We start from the raw sequence: 18,642 nt of genomic DNA on the forward strand, positions 1-18,642 counted from the left end.
AAAATGAGTGGCCACTGGGAGATCCCGTTTGTTCTGGCAGATGGAGCGCAGGTGCTCGGCAAAGTGGTCTCCTAATCTACGTTGGATCTCACAGATGTACAGAAAGCCACACCAGGAGCGCCAGAAACAGTAGATGATCCCAGCAGACTCACAGGTGTAGTGTCGCCTCACCTGGAGGTACTGTTTGGGGCCCTGAATAGTAGAGAGGGAGGACGTGTAGGGGCAGGTGAAGCATTTGCTCCGCTTGCAAGGATAAGTGTCAGGAGGGAGATCAGTGGGGAGGGACGACTGGAGAAGGGAGTCGAGTAGGGAGCGATCCCTGTGGAAAGCAGAAAGTGTGGGGGAGGGAAAGATGTGCTTGGTGGTGGGATCTAGTTGGAGGTGGCGAAAGTTTTGGTGAATTATGCGCTGAATGCGGAGGCTGGGGGGGTGGTAGGTGAGGACAAGAGGAACCTTATCCCTGGTAGGATGGCAGGAGGATGGGGAAAGAGCGGATGTGTGTGAAATGGAGGAGATGTGGTGGAGGGCAGTGTTGATGGTGGAGGAACACCATCTGAGGTATCCAGATATGAGTTCAGTGGGGCAGGAACAAGCTGAAACAATGGGTCTACCTGGACAAGCAGGTTTGTGGATCTTGGGTAGGGGGTAGAGACGGGAGATTTGGAGTGTTCAGGGATGGTGGGGTGAGAGGAAGATGGAGTCTCCAAAGGTTCAATAGAAGAGCAAATTATTATTTAAATGGTGAAAGATTGCAGCATGCTGTTGTGCAGAGGGACTTGGGAGTGCTTGTCCATGAGTCGCAAAAAGTTGGCTTGCAGGTACAACAGGTTATTAAGAAGGTAAACGGAATGTTGGCCTTCATTGCTAGAGGGATTGAATTCAAGAGTAGGGAGGTTATGCTGCAACTGTACAGGGTACTGGTGAGGCTGCACCTGGAGTACTGTGTGCAGTTCTGGTCTCCTTACTTGAGGAAGGATATACTGGCTTTAGAGGCAGTGCAGAGGAGGTTCACCAGGTTGATACCAGAGATGAAGGGGTTAACCTATGAGGAGAGATTGAGTCGCCTGGGACTATACGCTCTGGAGATCAAAAGAGTGAGAGGGGATCTTATAGAAACATACAAAATTTTGAAAGGGATAGATAAGATAGAAGTAGGAAAATTGTTTCCATTGGTAGGTGAGACTAGAACTAGGGGACATTGCCTCAAGATTCAGGGGAGAAGATTTAGGATGGAGATGAGGAGAAACTGTTTTTCCCAGAGAGTGGTGAATCGGTGGAATTCTCTGCCCAGGGAAGCAGTTGAGGTTTCCTCACTAAATATATTTAAGAAACAGTTAGATAGGTTTTTACATAGTAAAGGAATTAAGGGTTATGGGGAAAAGGCAGGCAGATGGAGCTGAGTTTACGGACAGATCAGCCATAATCTTATTGAATGGTGGGGCAGGCTCGATGGGCCGGATGGCCTACTCCTGCTCCTATTTCTTATGTAGGTACAGGGTGCGGGAATTATGAGATTGGTGGCGGTGGATGGGAGATCCCCAGAGTCAATAAGGTTGGTGATAGTGTGGGAGACAATGGCCTGGTGTTCTTCAGTAGGGTCCTGCTCGAAGGGTAAGTAAGAGGAGGTGTCTGAGAGTTGTCGCTGGGCCTCGGCAAGGTAGAGGTCAGGACGCCAGACTACTACAGCACCCCCCTTACCTGCGGGTTTGATGCTGAGGTTAGGATTGGTGTGGAGGGAGAGGAGAACAGAGCGTTCGAAAGGAGTGAGGTTGGAATAGAAGAGAGGAGTGTTAAAGTTTAGATGGTTAATGTCCCATCGGCAGCTGGCAATGAAAAGGTCCAGGGAAGGCAGAGGATCAGGGCATGGTGTCTAGGAAGAGAAGGAGAGTTGAAAACGGGAGAAGGGGTCATCGGTGTGGGGTGTGGAGTCCTTGCCAAAGAAGTAGGCTAGGAGACAGAGGCGGCAGAGAAAAAACTCAGCATCCTGGTGGGCGTGGAACTCAGTGAGGTGTGGGCGCAGGGGGACAAAGGTGGGGACAGAACATTCTGCCTCAGAGAGGGAATGGAATACCCGACACGGACGACAGCTGGGATCAGAGTGGGGAACGGGGTTGGCCGTGTCTGAGGAGGAGAGAGGTTTGGGGTGTTCAGGGATGATGGGGTGAGAGGAAGATGGAGTCTCCGAAGGTTCAGTTCTGCTGAAGGGTTTCCACACTACTCTCTTCCACAGATGCTGCCTGTCTTGCTGACGTCCTCCAGCATTTTGTGTGTGTTGCTCGGATTTCCAGCATCTGAAGATTTTCTCTTGTTTGGAGTTGAGGAGTTCTTGATTAGTTACAGTGTCAAAAGTTATGGGGAGAAGGCAGCTGAGTGGGATTGAGAGAAATAATAAATAAGCCAGGATTGAATGGTGGAGCAGACCTGATGGGCCAAATGGCCTAATTTTGCTCTTACGTCTTATTATCTCATCATCCTTGTATCTCCAGTTTGTAAGACATGATTGTTACCACACAAAGTTGTGCTAAGTGCTTTGCTAGCATCAAGAATGTACAGGAGCTTGACGAAGACACACACCCAATGTTTCAGAAACAGCTTCCTCCCCTCTGTCATCAGATTTCTGAATGGTGTACACCACCTTGCTCTTTTGTACTACCTATTTAATCTTTTATAGATACAATTCTTACTATAATTTATAGTTTTTTAATAACCTATTGCAATGTATTTCTGTCTTAAATCAACAAATTTCACAATATACAGTGATATTAAACCTGATTCTGGTACTACCTGAGAATCTTCTCCGATAATTTCTCTACCAATGGATGAAAATGTCATTGTTTGTCCCAACTGCTCATCTCAAACAGAACTGCTCACGGAAGACAGAGGGTAGTGGTTGATGGGACTCATTCTGGCTGGAGGCCTGTGACTATGGTGTTCTACAAGGATCTCTGTAGTCTGTGATTTATATGGGTGGCTTTGTACTTTTGCCAACAATGCAGAGATTGGTGCCATTGTGGATAGTGTAGAAGATTGCCAAAGCATACAGTGTCTCAGATGCAGATATAGGAGAAATTACAGACGAGATAACCTGGCCAAGCGTGAGGTATTTGGGAGAGCAAATGTAAAGGGGGAGAACACAGTTAATGGCAGAACCCTTAACATTGCCTATAGACAGAGCAATCTTAAGGCCCAAGTCCACTGATTGATTAAATGGCCGTACAGGTTGATAATTGACAGAGTGGAAAAGAAGGTGTATGGTAAGTTTGCCTGAATTAGTCACATTGAGTTCAAGAGTCAGGAAGTGATGTTGCAGCTTTATAAACCTCTGGAGTACTGCAGTCACTTTGGGCTGCCTCGTTATAAACAGGATGTGGAGGTTTTGTAGAGGGTGCAAAAGAGGTTCACTAGGATGCTGCCTGGATTTGAAGGACTGAGAGAGGCTGGACAAATTTATGCCTTTTCTGGAACAACAGAGGCTGAGGGGTGCCTGGTAGATGTTTATAAAAGTTTTGAGAGACATGGATAGGGTAGACAGCTAGTATCTTTTTCCTGACAGGATATGAGAAAAAAAATAAGTAGGCCTGTGTTGAGTTCAGCAGAATTACTCCTAAGCCCTGGTTCGGCCTGGGGAACCTCACATTTACTCTGTCAGTCCCCAGGGAAGAGACCCTGGGGTCTTTGAGTAAGTGGTTGGCTTCTCAGGGCTGAGTTCAGAGAGCGAGGGCTTTTCTCTTTGGAGAGGAGGAGGATGAGAGGTGACTTGATAGAGGTGTACAAGATGAAAAGAGGCATAGATTGAGTGGACAGTCGAGACTTTTTCCTAGGGTGGAAATGGCTAATACAAAGGGGCAGAATTTTAAGGCGATTGAGGAAAGTATAGAGCAGATATCAGACGTAGATTTTTTACACAGAGAGTGGTGGGAGTGTGGACGGTGATAGAGGCAGATACATTAGGGTCATTCAGAAAGCACATGAATGATATAAAAATGAAGGGCTACGTGGAAGGGAAGGGTCAGATTGATTTCAGAGTAGGTTAAAAGGTTGGACCAATATTGTGGGTGAAGGGGCCTGTACTGTGTCGTAACGTACTATGTTCTACGAGAAGAAACGTTTTCACTCAGAGGACAGTGAATGAGCCATCCCAAGGGGTGTAGAGACTCAGTCCCTGAGGATGTTTAGAAGCAAGACTGGTGGATTTCTAGACTTTAGGGAATGAAGGGATACAGGGATAGTGCTGAGTGAGGTCAAAGATCATCTCATTGAATGGTACAGCAGTCTTAAGGGGCTGAAAGGCCTTGCCATCCCCTATGTCTCATGTAAGTACTGGGCAGGCTTCGTTCGAAGAGGCATATGCAGCCAGGTGCTGACAGTGGCACAATGCTGCTGGAAGATGACAGTGGGTTCTCTGTGTGCAGAGATTTAATCAGCCATCACAGGATGTTTCTTACAGGAACAGTTTCTTTGTTCAGCTGCAGTCTGCTAGGGTCTGGCAGTGGTTTGGTTGCCTGTCTGAAGTATGCTTCCTGAGAATGCACTGCTCACAACAACAAAGGAAATGGGGGAGGAGGGTGTGGAAGTGTAACAGCTTCCTGCGTTGTCCTTATCTCAGTATGATTTTATCATCAACAACGAACTCTTGGCCACCCCCACATCCCACTGATCAGTGTCGCTTACTGTGACAAAAAAACCAGCATACCCTGTGTCAGCGGTGAATTGGAGTGGTCTGCTGGTCCCCGCAGATCGACTGCACAGCCCAGGTGCTCGATGGTGTTTATCAGCTGTTGGGAAGAGAAAACTCAGCTTTTAACGACATGAGAACATGCAAAACAGTTGGCCATCCGGTCTGCCGTGCCTGCTCTGCCACTGCCACTCAATACGATGATAGCTGATCTGGCTGCGGATTCCGGTTCACCTAGCTGCCTTTTCCCAGAACCCTTAATTCCACCACTACACAAAAAGCTATCTAACTTTAAACACAAGCGATTCTGCAGATGATAGAAATCCATAGAAACACACATAGGCTTCTGGAGGAACTCAGCAAGTCAGGCAGCATCAATGAGGGGAATAAACAGTCGACGTACTGGGCCGAGACCCTTCGTCCGTGTAAATATGCATTAACTATATTTAATGAGGTAGCCTCTACTGCCTCTCTGGGCAGAGAATTCGACAGATTCACTACTGTCTGGGAAAAGCAATTCTGGTGATGTTAGCAAATACATCTGTGCTCCCCACTCTTGCTTCTCAGTATCAGGATGGGCAGACATGGGATAGGCGTGGAGGGGAAGGAATCATGTGCTTGGTCATTGTTAGGCATGATCACCGAATTCACACAGACCACACGAGCCCGTACAGAGGGAGAGAAGCGTTAACAGATTCGCAGCCTAACTTCAGAACCGCGTTCCACCCCTTCATTAATTGGCTCACTGCTGCCAGCAACCCTCACTAATATCCAATAGCTCCAGATGTGCCCATTCCATCCCACTCTCCTTCCTCTGGGAATACAGATCCATAATTCTGGGAAAGTGGCGTCACAGGTAGATAGGGTTGTAAAGAAAGCTTTTGGCACAATAGCATTTGAAAATCAAAGCATTGAGTGCAGGAGTTGGGATGTTATGTTGAGTAGGGGAGTTGGGATGTTATGTTGAGTAGGGGAGTTGGGATGTTATGTTGAGTGGAGGAGTTGGAATGTTATGTTGAGTGGAGGAGTTGGGATGTTATGCTGAAGTTGCATAAGGTGTTGGTGAGACCAACTTTGGAGTATTGTGTGCATTTCTAGTCACCTACCTACAGGGAAGATATCAATAAGATTGGAAGAGTGCAGAGAAAATTTACAAGGAGGTGCTGGGACTTGAGGACCTGAGTTGTAGGAAAAGGTTGAATAGGTTAGGATTTTATTCCCTTGAACATAGGAAAAACAGGGGAGATTAGATAGAGGTATACAAAATTATGAGGGGTATAAATAGAGCAAAAGCAAGCAGGCTTTTTCCACTGAGGTTGGATAAGACCATAAGGTATAGGAGAAGAATTAGGGTATTTGGCCCATATCGAGTCCGCTCTGCCACTTCATCATGGCTAATCAAATTTCCCTCTCAACCCTAACCTGCTGCCTTCTCCCCATATTCCTTCACGACCTGACTAACCAAGTACACATCAACCTCCGCCTTAAATATACCCAATAATGGCCTCCACAGTGCCTGTGGCAATGAATGCCACAGATTCACCACTCTCTAGCTAATGTAATTTGTTATCATCTCCGTTCTAAAAGGACGCCCCTCTATTCAGAGTCCTCTGGTCTTAAGACTCACTCACCACAGGAAACATCTCTCCACATCCACTCTATCTATGGCTTTCAACACTCAATAGGTTTCAATGAGGTCACCCTCATGCAGTGAGTACAGGTCCAGAGCCATCAGACGCTCTTCATATGATAAGCCTTTCAATCCAGAATAATTTTCGTGAACCTCCTTTGAACCCTCTCCAATGTCAGTACATCCTTTCCCAGATAAGGGGCTCCAAACTGTACTCCATTTGCCAGACCCTTGCCCCTCACTTAACTTAGCTACATCTCTTTGCAGACTCTCCGTATCTTCTATACAATTTGCTTTTCCATTTAATTTGGTGTCTTCAGCAAACTTAGATACACTACACTCGGTCCCCTCTTCCAGATCATTAATGTATATCGTGAACAGTTGTGGGCCCAGCACTGACCCCTGCTGCACATCGCTCACCACTGACTGCCAATCAGTGACACCCATGTATCCCAACTTTCTGCTTTCTATCAGTTAACCAATCCTCTATCCATGCTAATACATCATCCCCAACTCTTATGGATAAGCCTTTTATTTGGCACCTTATCGAACACCTAGAAATCCAAGTAAATAATGTCCATCTGTTCCCCTCTATCCATTGTGCTCGTTGTATCCTTAAAGAACACCAGTAAGTTTGTCAAACAGGACCTGCCTTTGCTGAACCCATGCTGTGTCTGTCTGATGGACCATTTCTTTCCAGATGTCTCGCTATATCTTCTTTAATGATAGCTTCAAGCATTTCCCTATCTACAGATGTTAAACGAACTGGTCTATAGTTCCCTGCCTTTTGCCTACATCCATGTTTGAACAGAGGCATGGCATTTGCCATCTACCAATCCACCAGGACCTACCCAGAGTCCAGAGAATTTTGGTAAATTGTCACCAAAGCCTCTTCTATAACTTTTGCCATTTCTTTCAGTACCCTGGGATGCATTTCCATCAGGACCAGGGGACTTATCTATCTTCAGACCGACAAGTTTGCTCAGCGCTACCTCTTTAGTGATCGCTATTGTATTGAGGTCCTCACTTCCCATCGCATCCACAACATCTCTCTTTGGCATGTTATACCAACATCTTTCCACCGTGAACCCCAACACAAAATAGTCATTCAAACCCTCTGCCACTTCCTCATTACCTAATATCAATTCTCCTTTCTTGTCCTCCAAGAGGCTTATATTCACTTCAGCCACCCTTTACCGCTTTATATAATATAAAAACTTTTACCTTCCGTTTTCATATTTTGTACAAGTATATTTTCATTAATCTATCTTCCCTTTCATTATTGCTTGCTTTGTGGTTCTTTGTTGCTTTTTAAAATCTTCCCAATCTTCCAGTTTCCCACTACGCCTGGCAACTTTGTTTGATGCCATTTTTTTATTTCCAAGGCTCTCCCCACCCTTAGTCCTTGCTTTTAACTGTAATAAAATTTTGTTGAGCACTGTGAAAAATCTCTTTGAAAGTCTTCCACTGTTCAACTGTCCCACCATATAGTCTGTGTTCCCAGTCTACACTAGCCAAATCCTCTCTTATCCCATTGTAGTCTCCATTATTTAGGCACAATACACTAGTTTTTGATTGAACTATTGCACCCGCCATTTGTATGAGAGACTCAGTCATACTGTGATCACTCTTTCCAAGAGGATCCCTAACTACAAGATCACTGATTTTACCTGTCTCATTGCACAGGACCAGATCTAAGATAGCATGTCCCCTTGCAGGTTCAGTAATATCAAACAACACACAAAAGTCGCTGGTGAACACAGCAGGCCAGGTATCTGAGTAGCCAGGGCATCAAAGGTTATGGTGAGAAGGCGGGGGAGTGGGACTAAATGGGAGAATGGATCAGCTCATGATAAAATGGCGGAGCAGACTCAATGGGCAGAATGGCCGACTTCTGCTCCTTTGTCTTATGGTCATCTCTAGGAAGAGGTACAGTCGACGTTTTGGGCCGAAACCCTTCGTCTTGACGAAGGGTCTTGGTCCGAAATGTCGACTGTACCTCTTCTTAGAGATGCTGCCTGGCCTGCTGCGCTCACCATCAACATTTTGTGTGTTGCTTGAAATTCCAGCATCTGCAGGTTTCCTCGTGTTTGAGGTTCAGTAACATGCTGTTCAAGAAAGCCATCACGGATGAACTCTATGAAGTTCTCCTCAAGACTGCCTCGACTAACTTGATTCACCCAATCTATGTGAAAGTCCCCCACGATAACTGCTGTTCCATTCTTACATGCCTCAGATATTTCTCTGTTTATTGCCCGTGCCACTGTAATGTTATTACTTGGTGACCACTAGACATCTCCCACCAGTGATTTCTCCCCTTCACTATTCCTAATCTCTACCGCGATGGATTCAACATTCTGCTCCTCATAGTCATAGTCATACTTTATTGATCCCGAGGGAAGTTGGGTTTCGTTACAGTTGCACCAACCAAGAATATAGATATAGCAATATAAAACTATAAATAATTAAATAATAATATGTAAATTATGCCAGGAAATAAGTCCAGGACCAGCCTATTGGCTCAGGGTGTCTGACCCTCCAAGGGAGCAGTTGTAAAGTTTGATGGCCACAGGCAGGAATGACTTCCTATGACGCTCTGTGTTGCATCTCGGTGGAATGAGTCTCTAGCTGAATGTACTCCTGTGCCCAACCAGTACATTATGTAGTGGATGGGAGACATTGACCAAGATGGCATGCAACTTAGACAGCATCCTCTTTTCAGACACCACTGTCAGAGAGTCCAGTTCCATCCCCACAACATCACTGGCCTTATGAATGAGTTTGTTGATTCTGTTGGTGTCTGTTGCCCTCAGCCTGCTGCCCCAGCACACAACAGCAAACATGATAACACTGGCCACCATAGACTCGTAGAACATCCTCAGCATCGTCCGGCAGATGTTAAAGGACCTCAGTCTCCTCAGGAAATAGAGACGGCTCTGACCCTTCTTGTAGACAGCCTCAGTGTTCTCTGACCAGTCCAGTTTATTGTCAATTCGTATCCCCAGGTATCTGTAATCCTCCACCATGTCCACACTTAGATCTTATATCGTCTCTCACTATTGCCCTGATCTCATCCTTAATTAAGAGCGCTACCCCACCTCCCTTACCTTCCTGCCTATCCTTCCACATCACCTGATATCCTTGGAAATTTGATTCCCAACCCTCTCCACCCTGCAACCACATCTCTGTAATGACCTCTAAATCATTCCCCTTTGTACTGATTTGTGCCACAAGTTCACTGACCTTATTTCGAATACTACGGGCATTCAGATAAAGTGCCCTTACACTCACTGTGCTTTTAAAATCTTGTAATCTTTTTCTCTTTTGCACTTAATTGTTCTTTACTCCACTCTTACTTTTCTCTTTATCTTCTGCTTTTTCTTTACCTTTATTTACACTTTTCTCTTTTACTTTATCCGTACTTCATTCTCCAATCTGTTGCCCCCCCCTCACACTACTATTTAGTTTAAAGCCCTGTCCACAGCCCGTTATGCGATTCACTAGGATCCAGGTCCCATCACAGTTCAGGTGGAGCCTGTTCCATTGGTACAGCTCCCTCCTTCCCAATCCTGGTGCCAATTTCCCATGAATTCAAACCCGCTCCTCCCACACCACCATGGAGCTTCACATTTAACTCTCTAATCTTCTTGACCCTATGCCAATTTGCATGTGGCTCAGGAGGTGATCCAGAGATTACTAGCTTTTTGGTTCTGTTTTTTAATTTAGTCCTTAACTGCTCAAATTCCCTCAGCAAAACCTCTTTCCTTGTTCTACCTATGTCATTGGTATCCACATGGACCAAGACAACTTTCCCCTCCCACTGTAAATTCCTCTGTAGGTCAGATAAGATGTCCTGAACCCGGGGACCAGGCAGGCAACACAGCCTTCGGGATGCTCTATTCTTGCGACAGAGAACTCTGTCTATTCTCCTGCCTATACTATCCCTAATTACCACTACATTTCTCGTCTCTCCCCCCTTTTGAATGGCTCCCTGAACTACAGTGCCACAGTTAGGTTGCTCATCCTTCCTACAGCCCCCACTCTCATCCACACAGGGAGCAAGAATCTCAGACCTGTTGGACTAGCTCGAGGGCTGAGGCTCCTCCAGCACTGTCTCTTGGATCCCACTCGCAGTCACACCCCCTTGTCCCTGACCACAGACCGAATTTGAGGCAGCTAATCTAATGGGTGTGACCACCTCCTGAAACAGAGAATCCAGGTAACTCTCCCCCTCCCCGATGTGCCACAGTGTTTGAAGCTCAGATTCCAGGTCATCAGCTTTGAGCCCGAGTTCCTCGAGCAGCCAACACTTGTTGCAGATGTGGTCACCAGGAAGCACAATGGGGTTCACCGGCTGCCACATTATGCAGGTACAGCACATCACCTCATCTTGTTTTCTTTAATGAATGTTAACAATGCATTTGCCTTCCTAACCACCGACTTGACCTACAAATTAACCTTTAGGGAATCTGCACGAAGACTCCCAGGTCCCTTTGCACCTCAGATATTTGAATTTTCGCTCCATTTAGAAAGTAGTGTATGCTTTTATTTCTTCTACCAAAGTGCATGAGGACCATATAATTCCCAACATTATTCCATCTGCTATTTCTTTACCCATTCTTCTAATCCATCCAAGTCCTTCTGTCGTCTCTCTACTTCCTCAAAGCTACCTGTCCCTCCACCTATCTTCGTATGGTCCGCAAACTTGGCCACAAAGCTATCAATTCCATCATCCAAATCATTGAAACATAATATAAAAATAATCGGTCCCAACACAGACCCCTGTGGAACACCACTAGTCACCAGCAGCCAATGACAAAAGGCTGTCTTTATTCCCACGCTTTGCCTCCTGTCAATCAGCCACTGCTTTATCCATTCTATTATTTTTCCTGTAATACCATGGGCTCTTAACAGCCTCATGTGTGGCACCTTGTAAAAGGCCTTCTGAAAATCCAAGTACACAACATCCACTGACTCTCCTTTGTCTATCCTGTTTGCTATTTCTTCAAGAATTCCAACAGATTTGTCAGGCAAGATATTCCCTTGAGGAAACTATGCTGATAATGGCTTATCTTACGTATCTCCAAGTACCCCAAAACCACATCCTTAATAATTGACCCCAACATCTTCCCAACCACTGAGGTCAGACTAACTGGCCTAATTTCCTTTCTTTTGTCTCTCTTGTTTCTTAAAGAGTAGAGTGACATTTGCAATTTTTCATTTCTCCAGAACCATGCCAGAATCAATTGATTCTTGAAAGATCATCAATAGTGCTTCCACAATCTCTTCAGCCACCTCTTTCAGAACCCTGGGGTGTATACTATCTCGTCCAGACCCTTCAGCTTCCCAAGAACCTTCTCCCTAGTAATGGCAACTTCACACACTTCTGCCCCCAGACACTCAAACTTTTCCCATACTGCTAGGTCTACCTGAACAGATGCTGGTGACCTTTTACTGCTGCACCATAGGGAGCATCTTAACATACTGCATCTCTGTGTGGTATCTCAGCTGTACAGCAGCTGATAGGAAAGCACTTCAGCGGGTCGTCTCTAGTGCACAGAAGATCATCGGGACACAGCTCCCAGCCCAGGAGGACACCTACAGCTCTCACTGCCTAAGGAAAGCTACAAGCATCTGTAAGGACAATACACACCCATGCAATCATCTGTTTGAACTTCTCCCATCTGGCAGACGTTATAAGATTTTCTATGCCCACAGATCCAGACTGAAAAATAGCTTTTTCCCCAGAACTATAATTGCTCTGAACCAATCGATCAAGCATCATCCATAAATTTGTTATATTGCTACTTTAATACTGGTTTTATGGCTGTTCTGCATCTGAGTTGTGCTTTTGTACTGCTGGACATTGCTTGTACTGGCTGGTTACTTGATTTTATTTATTGTTTATTTGTTTTATTTGTTGTTTTATAGCATTGAGTATGAGAGTTGCAAACTCATTTTCACTGTATTGGTGCACGATAAATTGTACTATGCAATGACAATAAAGATATTTTAATTTCAATTTCAGTATCTTCCATGTGAAGACTGCTACAAAATATGTATTCACTTCATCCACCATTTCCTTGTCACCCATTACTACCTCTCCAACATCATTTTCCAGTGGTCCAATATCCACTCTTGCCTCTCGTTTACACTTCATCACTTTTGGTATCCAATTTAATATTACTGGCTTGCATACTTTCCTATTTCATCCTTTCATTCTTTAAAACTTTCTAGTTGTTTTCTGTTGGTTTTTAAAAGCTTCCCAATCCTTTAACTTCCCACTATTTTTTGCTCTATTATATGCCCTCTCCTTGGCTTTTATGTTGGCTTTGACTTCTCTTGTCAGCCACGGCTCTGTCGTTCTGCCTTTAAAACATTTCTCCCTCTATGGGATGTATATATCCTGTGCCTTCCGAATTGCTTCCAATATTTCCAGCCATTGCTGCTCTGCCGTCATCCTGCCAGTGTTCTTCAGAATCAGAATCAAGTTTATTATCACCAGTATGTGACGTGAAATTTGTTAACTTAGCAGTAGCAGTTCAATGCAATACATAATATAGAAAAAAACAATAATAATAACAATAACTAAATCAATTATAGTATTGAATAGATTAAAAATTGTGCAAAAAATAGAAACACTATATATTAAAAAAGTGAGGTAGTGTCCAAGGGTTCAATGTCCATTTAGGAATCGGATGGCAGAGGGGAAGAAGCTGTTCCTGAATCATTGAGTGTGTGCCTTTAGGCTTCTGTACCTCCTGCCTGTTGGTAACAGTGAGAAAAGGGCATGCCCTGGGTGCTGGGGGTCCTTAATAATGGACACTGCCTTTCTGAGACACCGCTCCTTGAAGTTGTCCTGGGTACTTTGTAGACTAGTACCCAAGATGGAGCCAACTAAATTTACAACCCTCTGCAGCTTCTTTCGGTCCTGTGCAGTAGCCCCTCCATACCAGACAGTGATGCAGCCTGTCAGAATGCTCTCCACAGTACAACTATAGAAGTGTTTCAGTGTATTTGTTGACATACTGAATCTCTTCAAACTCCTAATGAAGAATAGCCACTGTCTTGCCTTCTTTATAACTGCATCGATGTGTTGGGACCAGGTTAGATCCTCAGAGATCTTGACACCCAGAAACTTGAAACTGCTCACTCTCTCCACTTCTGATCCCTCTATGAGGATTGGTATGTGTTCCTTTGCCTTACCCTTCTGGAAGTCCACAATCAGCTCTTTCGTTTTACTGACATTGAGTGTCAGGTTGTTGCTGCGACACCACTCCACTAGATGGCATATCTCACTCCTGTACGTCCTCTTGTCACCACCTGAGATTCTGATAATGGCTGTATCATCAGCAAATTTATAGATGGTATTTGAGCTGTGCCTAGCCACACAGTCACGTGTATATAGAGAGTAGAGCAGTGGGCTAAGCACCAGTGTTGATCGTCAGCGAGGAGGATGTTATCACCAACCCGCACAGATTGTGGTCTTCCCGTTAGGAAGTTGAGGATCCAATTGCAGAGGGAGGTACAGAGGCCCAGATTCTGCAACTTCTCAATCAGGATTGTGGGAATGATGGTATTAAATGCTAAGCTATAGTCGATGAATAGCATCCTGACGTAGGTGATTGTGTTGTCCAGGTGGTCTAAAGCCATGTGACCTATTGTGGTGATAGGAAAATTGCTAAGGGTCCAGGTCCTTGCTGAGGCAGGAGTTCAGTCTAATCACGACCAACCTCTCAAAGCATTTCATCACTGTCAATATGATCAATTTGGCCTGCTCCTTTCTCATGCCTTTGTAATTCCCTTTATTCTGCTGTAATACTGATACATCTATCTTTAGTTATTCCTTCTCCAATAAGGGAACATGAGGGAGAACTTCTTCACTCAGAGGGTAGTGAGAGTGTGGAATGATCTTCCAGTGAAAGTGGTGGATTTCAGTTTGATTTCAACTTTTAAGAGAAATTTGGTACATGGTTGGGACGGGTATAGAGGGCTGTGGTCTGGTGCAGGCCAATGGGACTTGGCAAAGTAACAGTTTGGCATGGACTAGATGGGCTGAAGGGCCATTAATGTGCTGTAGTGTTCTATATCTCTTTGATTCTGTACACTACTCTCTGTCCATACCCAAGCATCCGAAAAACACACCTGCGCCCTGGCCTCATCTTCCCTTCCTCTGTAGCCTGTTAGAGCCCCACCATTCCCTCTCCAGCCCATCTCTCTCAAACAAATGCAGAAAGGCCTGGATGTACTCATCAGACCAGGATGGAGGAAAAAAAGGTTTGTGTCTGTGACACAGTAAAGAGAGGCTTGACTGAAACACACAAGATTCTGAAGCTTTTTGTGGTGTGACTATAGAGGACAGCTTCTTCTTATTACTACCACTGGGGAGGAGGCACAGGAGCCTGCAGACACACAGTCAATGATCTAGGAACTGCTTCTTCCTCTTTCCCCTCAGATTTCTGACAGCCACTGTTCCTTTAATGAAATTTATGGTTACTTTTATGCCTTGCACTGTACTGCTGCCATAAAACAGCCCATTTCACATCGTGTAAGAGAATAATGATAAATCAGATCCTGGTTCTTTCTGAAGGTGTTTTTTGCAAGGAATAATCTAAAACCAGTCATCATGATTTCAGAGTGAGTTAATCTTTGTCTTCCAGCAGGCGTTAAGTTCTGTTCTTGGAACTCCAGCAAGAATGATGTCAACGGAGCAGAGCAGATGTAGAGACACTGACAAGCGGAGGCGGAGCGTGGAGCTGAGATTACAATCAGATCAGCCACACTGCTGAGAAGTAACATCAACCACTCATCTCAGAACCCTGCCTCTTCGGAATGCCCTGCCTTTGGATGAGGCTCCTTAAGCTAGTTTGTTGAAAAGCTTTACCGTCCCTTGTTTCCATTTTATTATCAAAAATCTTAAACACCATCTGGGCCACACTGTCTTTTCACATCTGAAGTCCCACACCACCAGCTTCAGGAACAACGACTTCCCTTCAACCATTCAGTTTTAGAACCAAACAGCACAACCCTCATCACCAGGTCAGCATAGTCACCATGACCACCTTGACCATTTTACACTACAATGGCCTTTGTTTTTGTTCCAATTGTCTTCTTTCCCGTATAAAACATAGAACAAGCACCATGAACAAAGCGGATAAGCTTAGAGTGTGGATCTGTACTTGGAGCTATGATGTTGTGGCCATTACAGAGACTTGGATGGCTCAGGGGTAGGAATGGTAACTTCGAGGGCCAGGCTTTAGATATTTCAGAAAGGACGGAGAGGGGCAAATGAAGTGGGGGTGTGGCACTGCTGAGCAGAGACAGTGTCATGGCTGCAGAAAAGGAGGAAGACATGGAGGGATTGTTTACTGAGTCTCTGAGGTGGAAGTTAGAAACAGGAAGGGGTTAATATGACATGGAGCTGAGAAAAATAGAGGGTTATGGGTAAGCCTAGTAAATCTAGGGTAGGGACATGTTCGGCACAGCTTTGTGGGCCAAAGGGCCTGTATTGTGCTGTAGGTTTTCCATGTTTCTATGGATCTAATAACTCTAGAAACCATAGAAAAACTACAGCACAGAAACAGGCCTTTTGGCTCTTCTTGGCTGTGCCGAACCATTTTCTGCCTAGTTCCACTGACCTGCACACGGACCATATCCCTCCATACACCTCCCATTCATGTATCTGTCCAATTTATTCTTAAATGTTAAAAAAGAACCCGCATTTACCACCTCGTCTGGCAGCTCATTCCATACTCCCACCACTCTCTGTGTGAAGAAGTCCCCCCTAATGTTCCCTTTAAACTTTTCCCCCCTCACCCTTAACCCATGTCCTCTGGTTTTTTTCTCCCCTTGCCTCAGTGGAAAAAGCCTGCTTGCATTCACTCTATCTATACCCACCATAATTTTATATACCTCTATCAAATCTCCCCTCATTCTTCTACGCTCCAGGGAATAAGGTCCTAACCTATTCAACCTTTCTTTGTAACTGAGTTTCTCAAGTCCCGGCAACATCCTTGTAAACCTTCTCTGCACTCTTTCAACCTTATTAATATCCTTCCTGTAATTTGGTGACCAAAACTGAACACAATACTCCAGATTCGGCCTCACCGATGCCTTATACAACCACACCATAACATTCCAGCTCTTATACTCAATACTTTGATTAATAAAGGCCAATGTACCAAAAGCTCTCTTTACGACCCTATCTACCTGTGACGCCACTTTTAGGGAATTTTGTATCTATATTCCCAGATCCCTCTGTTCCACTGCACTCCTCAGTGCCTTACCATTAACCCTGTATGTTCTACGTTGGTTTGTCCTTCCAATGTGCAATACCTCACACTTGTCTGTATTAAACTCCATCTACTGGGTGTTTTTTATAGACCACTCAATAGTAACAGGGATGTTAAGGAGCAGATAGGGAGACAGATTGTGGAAAGGTGTAATAATAGCAGGGTTGTTGTGGTGGGAGATTTTAATTTCCCAAATATTGATTGGCATCTCCCTAGCGCAAGGGGTTTAGATGGGGTGGAGTTTGTTAGGTGAGTTCAGTATGGTTTCCTGACACAGTATGTAGATAAGCCTACAAGAGGAGAGGCTGTACTTGATCTGATATTGGGAAATGAACCTGGTCAGGTGTCAGGTCTCTCAGTGGGAGAGCATTTTGGAGATAGTGATCACAACTCTTTCTCCTTTACCATATTATTGAAGAGGGATAGGAACAGACAAGTTAGGAAAGTGTTCAATATGGAGTTAGGGGAAATATGAAGCTATCGGGCAAGAACTTGGAAGTATAAATTGGGAACAGATGTTCTCAGGGAAATGTACGACAGAATGTGGCAAATGTTCAGGGGATATTTGCGAGGTGTTTTGCACAGATATGTTCCAATGACAGGGAAAGGATGCAAACAACAGGAATACTGCAGATGCTGGAAATTCAAGCAACACACATCAAAGTTGCTGGTGAACGCAGCAGGCCAGGCAGCATCTCTAGGAAGAGGCACAGTCGACGTTTCAGGCCGAGACCCTTCGTCAGGGCAGGGAAAGGATGGTAGGTTACAGGAACCGTGGTGTACAAAGGCAGTTGAAAATCTAGTAGAAACGAAGAGTTTACGAAAGGCTCAAAAAACTAGCTAATGATAGAGATACAGAAGATTGTAAGGCTAGCAGGAAGAAGCTTAAGAATGAAATAAGCCATGAAAATGCCTTGGGGAGTAGGATTAAGGAAAACCCCAAGGCATTCTACAAGTATGTGAAGAGCAAGAGGATAAGAGGTGAGAGAATAGGACCAATCAAGTGTGACAGTGGAAAAGTGTGTATGGAATAGGAGGAGGTAGCGGAGGTACTTAATGAATACTTTGCTTCAGTATTCACTATGGAAAAGGACCTTGGCGATTGGAGGGATGACTTACAGCGGACTGAAAAGCTTAAGCATATAGACATTAAGAAAGAAGATGTGCTGGAGCTTTTGGAAAGCATCAAGTTGGATAAGTCTCCAGGACCAGATGAGATGTACCCCAGGCTACTGTGGGAAGAGAGGGAGGAGATAGCTGAGCCTCTGGCAAAGAGCTTTGCATCTTCAATGGGGATGGGAGAGGTTCCGGAGGATTGGAGGGTTGCAGATGTTGTTCCCTTATTCAAGAAAGGGAATAGAGATAGCACAGTAAATTAGAGACCAGTGAGTCTTCAGTGGTTGGTAAGTTGATGGAGAAGATCCTGAGAGGCAGGATTTATCAACATTTGGAGAGGCATAATATGATTAGGAATAGTCAGCATGGCTTTGTCAAAGGCAGGTCGTGCCTTACGAGCCTGATTGAATTTTTTGAGGATACGACTAAACATGTTGACGAAGGTTGAGCTGTAGATGTAGCGTATATAGATTTTAGCAAGTCATTTGATAAGGTACCCCATGCAAGGCTTATTGAGAAAGTAAGGAGGCATGGGATCCAAGGGGACATTGCTTTGTGGATCCAGAGTGGTTGTAGATGGGTCATATTCTGCATGGAGGTTGGTCACCAGTGGAGTGCCTCAGAGATCTGTTCTGCGACCTCTTATCTTCGTGATTTTTATAAATGATCTGGATGAGGAAGTGGAGGGTTAGTAAATTTACTGATGACTCAAAGGTTGTGGATCGTGTGGTTACAGCTGGACATTGATTGGATGCAAAACTGGGCTGAGAAGTGGGAGGTGGAGTTCAACCTAGATAAGTGTGAGGTGGTTCATTTTGGTAGGTCAAATATGACGGCAGAATATAGTATTAGTGGTAAGACTTTTGGCAGTATGGAAGATCAGAGGGACCTTGGGGTCCGAGTCCATAGGACACTCAAAGCAGCTGCGC

General features: G+C 44.8%; 1 protein-coding gene across 3 annotated transcripts in view; it reads right to left on the reverse strand.

Annotated features, from left to right (window-relative positions):
* cplane1 (ciliogenesis and planar polarity effector 1) overlaps positions 1-18,642 on the reverse strand; it is a 328,946-nt gene that overhangs the window by 32,717 nt on the left and 277,587 nt on the right. For all 3 annotated transcript variants that reach the window (XM_063049649.1, XM_063049647.1, XM_063049648.1), the window contains one exon: positions 4,694-4,775. In XM_063049649.1, the coding sequence (XP_062905719.1) occupies positions 4,694-4,775 (82 nt within the window). The remainder of the gene's footprint in view (positions 1-4,693; positions 4,776-18,642) is intronic.

The sequence above is a fragment of the Mobula hypostoma genome, chromosome 5 (assembly GCF_963921235.1).
Source record: "Mobula hypostoma chromosome 5, sMobHyp1.1, whole genome shotgun sequence".
In the NCBI taxonomy this organism is placed as follows: domain Eukaryota; kingdom Metazoa; phylum Chordata; class Chondrichthyes; order Myliobatiformes; family Myliobatidae; genus Mobula; species Mobula hypostoma.